We start from the raw sequence: 10,766 nt of genomic DNA on the forward strand, positions 1-10,766 counted from the left end.
GAGGGGTAGCTTGGCACTGAGGCAAGAGAAGAGAGTGCTGCTGGATTCACTTGCAAGCAGAATAGCAGTGGTTACAACATGGACTCTGGAGCCAGACTGCCTAGGTTCAAATCCTAGACCTGTAAATCACTCACTAGCTATGTGCCTTGGGCAAATAATCAACCTCGTGCATGTCAGTTTCCTTGTTATAAAACAGAGATGGTATATATGGTTTATATAAGGATTAAACATGTTAACATGTTTGAAGTGCTTAGAACAGTACCTAGCCCAGAAGCCTGTGTAAGTCTTTTCTGTTATTCTTTAAAGTTCAGAGCCAAGCAGGGAGGCCAAGGTCAATAAACTAATAAAACAAAACCACAATGGTGGAGCCAAGATATGGAGTTCAGAGCCAGGGAGCTGGTGAACCAAAGGAGTGAGGAGCAGCAGGCAAGCCAGGGAGTGACAGAGACAAATGCCTAGGATGGGGTTTCCTGTATGGTGGAGAAGTGAACCAGCTCTGTGTAATGGGAGGCATGCTGAGTGGGACCCTTCCAAAAGCAGGTCTGTGAGCTGAAAGAAAAGTCTAAAATCTCATCTATTCTTGGCCTTCCAGCAGTTTTTACCAGACCCACTAAATTGACTAGTGCTTTGAATGGCCTATAAGAAAGAGAAATGGGGATGGGCACAGTGGCTCATGCCTGTAATTCTAGCACTTTGGGAGGCCGAGGCGGGAGGATCATCTGAGGTCAGGAGTTCGAGACCAGCCTGGTTAACATGGTGAAACCTTGTCTTTACTAAAAATACATAAATTAGCCAGGCATTGTGGTGCACGCCTGTGTTCCCAGCTATTCGGGAGGCTGAGGCAGGAGAATCGCTTGAACCCAGGAGGTGGAAGTTGCAGTGAGCAGAGATTGCACCACTGAACTCCAACCTGGGCGACAGAGCAAGACTCCGTCTCAAAAACAAAGAAAAGAGAAATGAGATTGTTTGTATTAATAACAAGGATAAATGCTTGACTTGAGGGGATGGATACCCCATTCTCCATGATGTGATTATTACACATTGCATGCCTGGATCAAAACATTTCCTGTGCCCCATAAATATATATATCTACTATGTGCCCATAAGAATTAAATATTAAAAAATTAAATTAAAAATTGTTTAAAGAGAAAAATAACAAAAAAGAAAAGAGAAATGTCCCCAGGTGACTAGGCCAAGATTTTCCACCTGGAACATTTTCAAGCAAGTATACAGGTGCCATTGTGTACTGACCTGTTCCAAAGTGGCCCAGTTGAGGCCTCTTTGCCCTAGACTGGCCACCTTGTATGACAGCAGTGATTTGTCAGCCCCTCACAGCCTGGAAACACCCTGAAATCAGGACTGTGCTCTGCAGTTAGGGGACAGTGGGCAGGGCTGCCTCACCTACCCTTCAGGTTCACCTGCAGTGCACACAATTGTAACATGTAGGTCCATCCCCGGGTGCTCAATTGGCTTGACCTTTTGTCTTTGCAGCTGATGACTGTAAACAGCTCATCAAGTTGCCCAAGGTGAAATGCTTGCGCAATAATGAACGGCAAGGTAGGTCTGAGCTGCTGTGCGGGAGCCTCCAGTGTGAGCAGTGTGAGTGTCGGGGGGTTGAAGGTGTGATGGTGTGTGTGTGTTGGGGTGATCAGTGGGGAATGCTGAGTGGCTTCTCCCTGGTCTCGCTGGACAATGGAGTGACAGTGGCACCCACTTCGTCATTTGTTCCTGACTGCAGGTCTGGTCCGGTCCCGGATTCGGGGTGCTGACATTGCCCAGGGCACCACTCTGACTTTCCTCGACAGCCACTGTGAGGTGAACAGGGACTGGCTCCAGCCTCTGTTGCACAGGGTCAAAGAGGTGAGTGAGGCTGAGGAGCAGGGCCGGGCCTCATGCCCCAGCTTTCTCCAGGCTCTCTCTCAAGCTCATTACTTCACATATGCACCCCCAGTTCTTCTGGGAGGTGGGCAGAACAGATCGCAGTCCCGATTTTATTGATGAAGGAACTAAGGTAGAGCAGCCTGTGTGAGGTCACATGGCAGTCAGTGGTGGAGCAAGGACCGGGATGTGTTGTGACTGGGACTATCACCCATAGCAGGCCTGCACTTGGGACAGCTGGGACATAACATATGCAGTTTCCTGGGCAGGAATGAACTACCCAGAACCGGTTCTACCGGAGAGCAGAAGGTTCCAGAATGGGAACCCTTATGGGTGTCTTTTGTAGAAAGGAGGCAGCAAACTTAACCAGACTTCATCCCCTAATTCCTGGGGCCTCTGTCTTACTTCTACCCTCACCCAAAGGTTACACCAAGCAGGCAGGCTAGATGCTAAGAGACCTGAATTCCTTGCCCCTCTTTGCCCTTAAAGTACTCTACAATTCTGGATGCTTCATTCCTCCAGTGTCTCAATTACTCCCCAAAAAGTGAAAGGAAATTTAATTTTTCTTATTATTTTGTATTCCCTGAAGTCTATCCACCTCCCTACTGATCTACAGAATGTGTGGCAATTGTAGATGGCAGTATCAATTCAATGACTAGCATTCGTACTGTGTTCCTCTTCCTGAGTTATTGACTCCTATAGCCATTCTATGAAGTAGGAGGTCAGGTATTTTTAATATACCCACTTCACTAAAGAGGAAACAGTCAGGGCAATTATATCACTAGGTCTGATGTTTTCTAGTTGGTACCGCCAGCACCAGAACGCTGGCGTTACCTCAACAGCATCTTCCCTGTGCTGTGGTTATTTCCTGCTCACTCTTCATAGTAGCTCCCAAACTCCTACCTGCATAATGACAGTGTTAAGAGGAATAAGAATCAAGCTATGTCGTCTGCTCAGAAGAAAACAAGGAAATCCTTCCCAACATTGTTCATTCCAATGAGATAACCTCAGTAGGTTTACAAAGTTCTGTCACATGGGCCTAGAGGTTAAGGCCCATCAGTAACCATTTTCTCTGAGATTGGGATGGCTCGTCGTCCACTTAGTGTTGTTTAGAAAAATCTCCTCTCCAGAATCGCTTGAACCCAGGAGGCAGAGGTTGCAGTGAGCTGAGATTGCACCATTGCACTCCAGCCCGGGCAACGAGAGTGAAATTCTGTCTGAAAAACAAAAAAGAGGAAGAAGAAAAATCTCCTCTCCTACTCTTTTTTGATATCTTCTAGGCAAAGAGGTCTGGATTGGGAAATGTTGCCATGAACAGGTACCCATTGAAGGGCCTCTCCTGGCACTGAAGTCCCTTCCAAATGCACCCCTCCCTGCATGCTCTCTTCTGCAGCCCCTTGTCCCTGGACATGCCCTGACATTCCCACTGCTCCAGCTCTGACCAACCCCTTCCTGTCCCTGGATGCCCTTCCCCTCCTCTCCACAAACCCCCTTGCTCTATGGGGTCTTGTCCACAGCTCCCCTCCTCTAGGCAGCCTTTCCTGACTATGTGGCCAGCTAGGATCACTCCTGGCAGTCATTGCTCCCTTAGCCCACCATTTCCTCTTCTGGTTTAGTCCTCTGCCTCCCCTAATGGCTTACAAATCCAATGGGGGCACCAATGACTCCTTGTGGCCACCCTGCCTGTCATAGAGTAGGTGCTCAGTGTTCGGAAATGATAATAAAAAACCAGATGCCACGGGGAGGTGTTATGGTTGGAAGAGGAGAAAATCAAGCTTGCTTCCTACCCGTAAATGAATCAACAGACATTTCCTGAGCACCTATTTTGGGCAGAGTCCCAAGGGTTGGAATGGGCTGTGTAAAAGGTATCCGTACCCTGCTTAGTAAGGTCCTCTGGGTTCCTTGTGCACTGGTGCCACACTGCTTCACAAATGACCTCCAGTAAAGGGAAGCACAGTATAAGTGACCACAAGTAGAAGCAACACAAAAACTCTAGAAAGAAGGAAATTCGGCTGGGTGCGGTGGCACATGCCTATAATCCCAGCACTTTGGGAGGCCGAGGTGGACGGATCTTGAGGTCAGGAGATCGAGACCATCCTGGCCAACATGGTGAAACACTGTCTCTACTAAAAATATAAAAAATTATCTGAGCGTGGTGGCATGCACCTGTAGTCCCAGCTACTGGGGAGGCTGAGGCAGGAGAATCACTTGAACCAGGGAGGCAGTGGTTGCAGTGAATCGAGATTGTGCCACTGCACTCCAGACTGGGTGACAGAGCAAAGACTCTATCTCAAAAAAAAAAAAAAAAAAAAAAGGAAGGAAATTATTTGTGAGGAAGAAATATGGAAAACATTTGAGCACCTCCTGGTTATAGAAGTAGAGGAACTCTACTCTGCAGCAGGAACCTTTACCTCCCCAAAAATGTCTTTCTGCCTGAGAGTTGTTGACACTACCCTAAGGCCAGCTATATCGTCCTGCTGCCATTCATGCCTGGAGTTAAAAGGAAACTGGAGTATGTTAAGCAAAAACTAAAGGTTAAGGTTGCAGAATCAGAACTGAGTCTAGGAGTACTTAGTTGGGGAAGAAACCGGTGGGAGTTGGAGATAGTGTCTCTGTTTACAGGGGATTTTATACAGAAGAGACAAGGTATTCCTTACTTAAACTCAGGTCATATTTTTAAAGTGGATTTCAAACTCAGGGACTGCAGTATAGTGGAAAACCCCTTGGCAGAGGATGGAGTAGGCTGCAACTTCTCATTTTCCATTACAACAGTAACCCATGGTCATTGCAGACATTTTGGAAAATATGGAATGGTAGAATGAAAATGAATCAACCAAAATTCTATCATGCAAAGACATCGACTGTTAACATTTCTTTGCATTCAGTATCTTTTTCCTTTGCAGAAAGTGTCTTTTTAAATAGTTACTATAATACCGTATTTATATGATTTTTGTATTCTGCTTTTTTCCCTTAGTGTTATACATAAGCATTTTCTGAGCAACTTTTCTAAGGCAGTTTGCTCCTTGCCGAGAGAATGGCAGATGCGTTGTAGTGTACACTTGCAGTGAAGAAGTTCATCTCTGAGAAGGAAATGAGGGGCTGAGGTCCAGGGCACGGTGCAGTGCACACTTGGCACTTCTGTCCCCTCCTCAGGCTGTTCACCCCGCAGGACCTCTGCCTCTGACCAGACCCCTTACCCTCTCAGTTTGCTGGCCACACATCCTGGAACTGCGGGGCCCCAAGTCTCTTTGGATATTGGGGGCTGCTGGGTGAGGTCATGGTAAAGACTCAGGCCTGAACCCAGGTGCTCTCTGCCCAGAGCGGTGCCCAGGCCTCTATGGGTGCAGCCGTCACAGCAGTGGACTCAGTCCCCATGGCCACTGCCCCCAAACTGATTTCATATGAGTGTGCATGTGTGTATGTGTGCACGTGTGTGTGTGCACGTGTGTGCGTGTTTTATGTGTTGTGTTGTAAAATACATATAATGAAAGTTACCATTTTAACCTTTGAAAGTGGGCAATTGAATGATTTTAGTTTATTCACAGGGTTGTGTAATCTTCACCACTGCTTAATTTTAAAAGTTTTTATTACCCCAAAAGGAAACCTCATACCCATTGGCAATCACTCACTCCTCGTTCTCCTCTTCTCCCTGCCCCTGGCCACTGCTAATCTGCTCTCTGTCTCGATGGATTTGCCAGTTGTGGACGTTTCATATAAATGGAATCACACAACATGTGGCCTTTTGATCCTGGTTACTTTCACTTAGCGTATCTTTGGGCTTTATCCATGTTGTATGGATATTGGCATACTGTTTCAAGTATGAATGCATGTATTGGCATTCATTTTCATGGCTAATAATATTCCATAGCATGTGTATACCACATTTTGTTTATCCATCCATCCATTGATGAACACCTGGGTTGTTTCCACCTTTTTACTTTTGTGAATAGCGTGGTTATAAATATTTGTGTACAAGTTTTTGTTTGGGTCCCTGTTTTCAATTGTTTGGGGTGTATATGTGAATGAATTGCTGCTGGCTTATATGATAATTTGATACTTAACCTGCAGGGACCCCCAGGCTGATTTTGTCCCTGCAGAATATGTTAAGGGAGCCTTGCTTTCCTTGGGCAGTTAATGAACCTGTGAAGCCCTTTCCATCCCAGTGGCCCCAAGTTCATCTCAGAAACCCTCTCTGAAAAGTGCTCTCCTTTCTACATCCACGGCCAGCCTTACCTGCTGGTTGCGCAAAGCCTTCATCTCTTCCTTTCCAAATGTGAGCAATGTCTGCCTGCTGCCAATGCTCCTTCTCCTCCTAAGCTAAGCTCCTGGCTCCTCACCCCCACCTGAGCTAAAGCTTTTGTAGCAAAGAGATTAGCAAAGAGACAAACCCAGGAGCCATGGTCCAGCTCTCACCCTCCCAGGTCTGCAGTGGCCTTGTGGGCTGCAGAGGTTTTTGCTAAGACTCTGACTCTTTTAATGACCTGGAACAGTTCCTCTGGGCCAGCCCTTTGGGGACAGGGAGTGAGGGCGTGAGTCAACCTGTGTTTCCTGGTGTCTTTGTATGTGTCTTGTCTCAGAGTAGGACATGATTTGATCCTGTGAGTGGAAGTGGAAATTTTAAGCTGTAATTGGAGTTTGGGATTTTCAAAAATAGAAAGAGATAAGAAAGAGGCTGGGCTTCAGCTGTCATCCGCTGTCCTCAGCTGGTGTTTTCCACATTGAAAACCTCCCCAATTTTCCTTCTTTTCCTTTCAATTACATGATGATACTTGAAACAAGTACCAAGTTGGGGTTTTTTTTAAACATAAGCTTATTTTTTTTTCAGTCTCCTTATCCACATAGTTCTTTAGTGGGAAAAAAAGATTTTAAGAAACTCCAATCTCTGCAAAGCATTTGGTAAATTTATATAAATCATAGCTTACATATTCTTCAAAGCCTTCTCACATGCCTTTCTCTCTTGTTTCCTCACAAAAGCCCAGTTAGAGAGGCAGGATCGTTTTGCAAATAATAATTTGTCTTTCTTCTATAGATGAAAAAACAGAGTCCCCAGAGCTGGCTGATTTACTTAAGGTCACACATATTCTAGATGGCAGAATCAGAATGGGAACCCAGGTGTCCTGTCAACCCAGCTCTCCTTGTCTTTGCCCCACAATGTCACCTCCTTGAGGATTCCTCCCTGTGTTCCCCACCCCTCCTTTCAAGCCAGCTTAGAGGCCCCCAGGCTGTGTATCTATACCCACATCAGAACCATCTACTCACCTTCTCTAGACTGTGAGGTCTTACTCATCCTTGTACCTGCCAAGATTCCTAAACCATAGTAGGTGCTCAGGAGTGCTGGTTGATCACAAGAGTGGACGTCTCTAGGAGCTTTTTGATTGCCCATTCACAATGTGGTTTTAATTACATGACTCAGTGGAGAAATGAGAGGCCTGATGGCAAGGGTGATAGATGGCCATAGGCTGATGCATTCAGCCTCTTGTAGTTGCTCCTGGTGAGGGTTGGGTAGGAGTGGGGTGGAGAGTAGGGGCTTGGATTTGCTTGGAGGAGGGGAGAGGAGGGAGTGTGGTCCAGGATCTGCAAGGGTTCCACCAGCTGCCTGCTTGAGCCTAAGCATGGACCTTGCTTTAAAGATACATCCTTCTGGGGCATGCACACAGAGAGCTCAATGTGCCTCAGTGTTTTAATTGAGAGTCCCTCCATCCCCCAGCCTACAGGAGGAGAAGCCATCTTGTTCAGCCGTAATTGACCCACCTGCTTGCTAGCAGCACTGACACAATGTCCTTAGAGGGAGCTAATAGATGCCCTCTTTTAGCCAGCACAGATTGAACACCTGCTGCCCACCAGGCTTTGGGCCAGAGCTGAGGAATACAAAAGCGGAGCAGGTACTGACCTTCCAGGGCACTCAGAGAGGTCATGTCCTGACTTTGGTGACTCATTTATAAAGCCTCTTGCAGGCCCATTCAAGGTCATAGCTTTATACATACTTAGCCCCAAATATCCCTCACTACCTGTCTGGCCTCCAAGACTCTCAGCCAAGCAGGTACCACAACTGAGCTATGACAGGAATAATAGAAGGACAGAACCCCTCAGAGCTTACAGGAGGAGTGCACCAGAGCCTGTTGCAGCCCTGGAGGCAGAGCCCATGCATGGCTTCTGGGAAAGTCTGTGACCAAAGTAAGCAACCAGCATTTTATTTTCCATTGCAGGTTTTAAATACTGGGGAAATATTTTTTTTAAAGTCAAAGCAAAACAGGATTGCAGTCTGGGGGTCCCCAAGACTACCCTCAGGTTTAATAACTTGCTACAAGGACTGAGGACTCAGCAAAACTGTTAGAATCATGGTTATGGCTTAACTACAGTGACAGGATACAAATTAAAACCAGCAATGGGTAAAGGTGCACAGGAAGAGTCCAGGCACAAGCTTCCAGTTGTCGTTTCCCAGTAGGTTGTACAGATACCACTTACTTCTCCTAGCAAGGTTGTGAGGCAACATCACAGAGTATTGCCAAAGGGGAAAGCTCCCCCAAGCCTTGATATCCAGGGTTTTTATTGGGTGTCAGTAAATAGACATGGCTAACTACCTTCATGGTCTCCATGCCTTTCCAGAGGTCAAGTTGAGTTGGTACCACATGGCCCAAGGTCTTCACCATAAACCACATTGTTAGCATAGATTACCTGGTGTAGCCCACAACCCCAGGTAAACCAAGACAGTCTTCTAGGCAGGACATTCCAAGGAGTTAGAGGTTACCTCCCAGGAGCTGGGCAAGGGCCAAACGTATCTTTGGGCATGGTTAATACTTCATTGCATAAGAGTCACAGAAGGACCTAGTACAGCTGCAGAGGCCCCAAAGCTCAAAGCAAAGGCAAAACCAAGACTTTGTCAGACATACAGAAGATATCTCTGAACTTCTGAGGTCATTTCAGAATTCAAGGAACAATTGTGTGTGTATTTGTGTGTGCATGTCCAGGTATTTGTGTGGATGGTGGTGTGTGTGTGCCTGCAGTATGTATCCATATGTATCCATGTATCCTGTTGACATATCCACAGACACACAATGACAGTGGCTCAAGAGTCCCAGAGGAACTGTGGCAGCTGGGCAGGTGCAGTGCTATGAATGAACCATCTGTGACATCCCAGAGGTAGAAGTAATGCATTGAAAATGAGTATTTCTTTCCATGTGGGCCAATTGGTTTTCAGAGGCACCTTGTTACTGTCAGAATGAGTCACATGTGGGAAGCTGAGGGCCAAATTAAGTCTGTGAACCTAAAATCAGGCACTCAGTGAATCTAGAGTTTAAAATAAGAAGACAACCTCATTTGGGGAAACATTGAACCAGGAAATTAAATGGCTTCAAGGAGAAACAGAGGTTCCTGCCTGTGCTGGCCAAAGAGTGGTTGGTGCAGGGGACTGGAAAAGCAGTCCTGCCTGGTTCCCAGGGACCCACTGGTTTTGATGGGCTGCTTGATTCCCATTTAGCTGTCCAAAAGTTTTGGTGTTCACAGCTCTTTGACACCTCTCTGGGCAATGTGGGGAGTTTTCCTCACTGCACATCAGGTACAGGGCTACTCACCCAGAAATGAGAAATTTGAAAAATATATATACAATGGCTCGATGGCTCTAAGAAGCTGGTGACTTAGGCTTGCATATTTTGAAAATGTTTCCGTGATTTTGATGCCGTAGATGGGGTGGCCTGAGGGACGTAGCAAGTAATGAGGCTGGAAAGCTAGAGACAGGCCTGTTCTTCATGGTCTGGGATGCTATGCTAAGGAGTTTGTACTTTATCTTAGAGGCAGTTAAAGTTTTTAGCAGCTGAGTGGCAGAGTCAGATTTGCAAATCAGAAAGACAACTTTGGCAGCCATATGTAGAATAAAAGGAGAAGAGCAGGAGATAGAGTGGGGTTGGGTTTAGGAGTCCATTTTAGTACTCCAGGCTTGAGGGGATGGAGGAGAGGCAGGCTGAACTCAAAGAGCAGTTTTGGAGTTAGAACCAGCAGGATTTGGTCTGGTTGTTGGGCTGGGTAAAGCTTCTTCATTTAGTGCCGTGGGGAGGGGAGACAGGTGATGATTCTGTTAACAGAAATAGGGAACTTAAGGAAGGGAGCATGTTTGGGGAGAAGACAATGAAGCCAACTTTTGAAGGGTGAGTGAAATTCACATGGAGGTGGCCAATGGCATATTGTATCTGAGTCTGGAAGCTAACAGGAAAGTCGGGGCCTGGTACAAATTTGTGACTATTCATCTGCAGGGGACAATTAAAGTTAGGACTCTGGGAGATGCTATTCATGAACTTATCCATGAACCACAGGCCTAGAATGAAGCACCATGGGTGTACGGTTTTGCTTCTTGGGGCTGCAGTCTTGGGATCACCTTCCCAGCTGTATCAGTCCATTCTAACATTGCTATAAAGAAATACCAGAGATTGGGTAATTTATAAAAGAAATGAGGTTTAATTGGCTCATGGTTCCACAGGCTGTACAGGAAGCATGATGCTGGAATCTGTTCAGCTTCGGGGGAGACCTCAGGAAACTTACAATCATGGCAGAAGGTGAAGGGGGAGCAGGCTGGTCACATGGCCAGAGCAGGAGCAACAGAGCAAATGAGTGGGGAGGTGCCACACACTTTTAAACAACCAGATCTCACAAGAAGAACATACTCGCTATCACCAGAACAGCACCAAGGGGATGGTGCTAAACCACTCATGAGAAATCCACCCTCATGATCCAGTCACCTCCCACCAGGCCCCACATCCAACACTGGGGACTGCAGTTTGACATGAGATTTGACTGGGGACACAGATCAAAACCATATCACCAGCTGACTATGTCCTCTGCCTCCTAGAGCCCCACTCATGATGAAGGCCTTCTGGAGCCCTTTCTTCTCGATTTCC

The 10,766-nt window shown here is 46.5% G+C and overlaps 1 protein-coding gene across 3 annotated transcripts in view; it reads left to right on the top strand.

Moving 5' to 3' along the window:
• GALNT14 (polypeptide N-acetylgalactosaminyltransferase 14) overlaps positions 1 to 10,766 on the top strand; it is a 234,215-nt gene that overhangs the window by 187,828 nt on the left and 35,621 nt on the right. For all 3 annotated transcript variants that reach the window (XM_054476282.2, XM_054476284.2, XM_054476281.2), the window contains 2 exons: positions 1,492 to 1,557; positions 1,739 to 1,860. In XM_054476282.2, the coding sequence (XP_054332257.1) occupies positions 1,492 to 1,557; positions 1,739 to 1,860 (188 nt within the window). The remainder of the gene's footprint in view (positions 1 to 1,491; positions 1,558 to 1,738; positions 1,861 to 10,766) is intronic.

The sequence above is a fragment of the Pongo pygmaeus genome, chromosome 12 (genome assembly GCF_028885625.2).
Source record: "Pongo pygmaeus isolate AG05252 chromosome 12, NHGRI_mPonPyg2-v2.0_pri, whole genome shotgun sequence".
Classification (NCBI taxonomy): domain Eukaryota; kingdom Metazoa; phylum Chordata; class Mammalia; order Primates; family Hominidae; genus Pongo; species Pongo pygmaeus.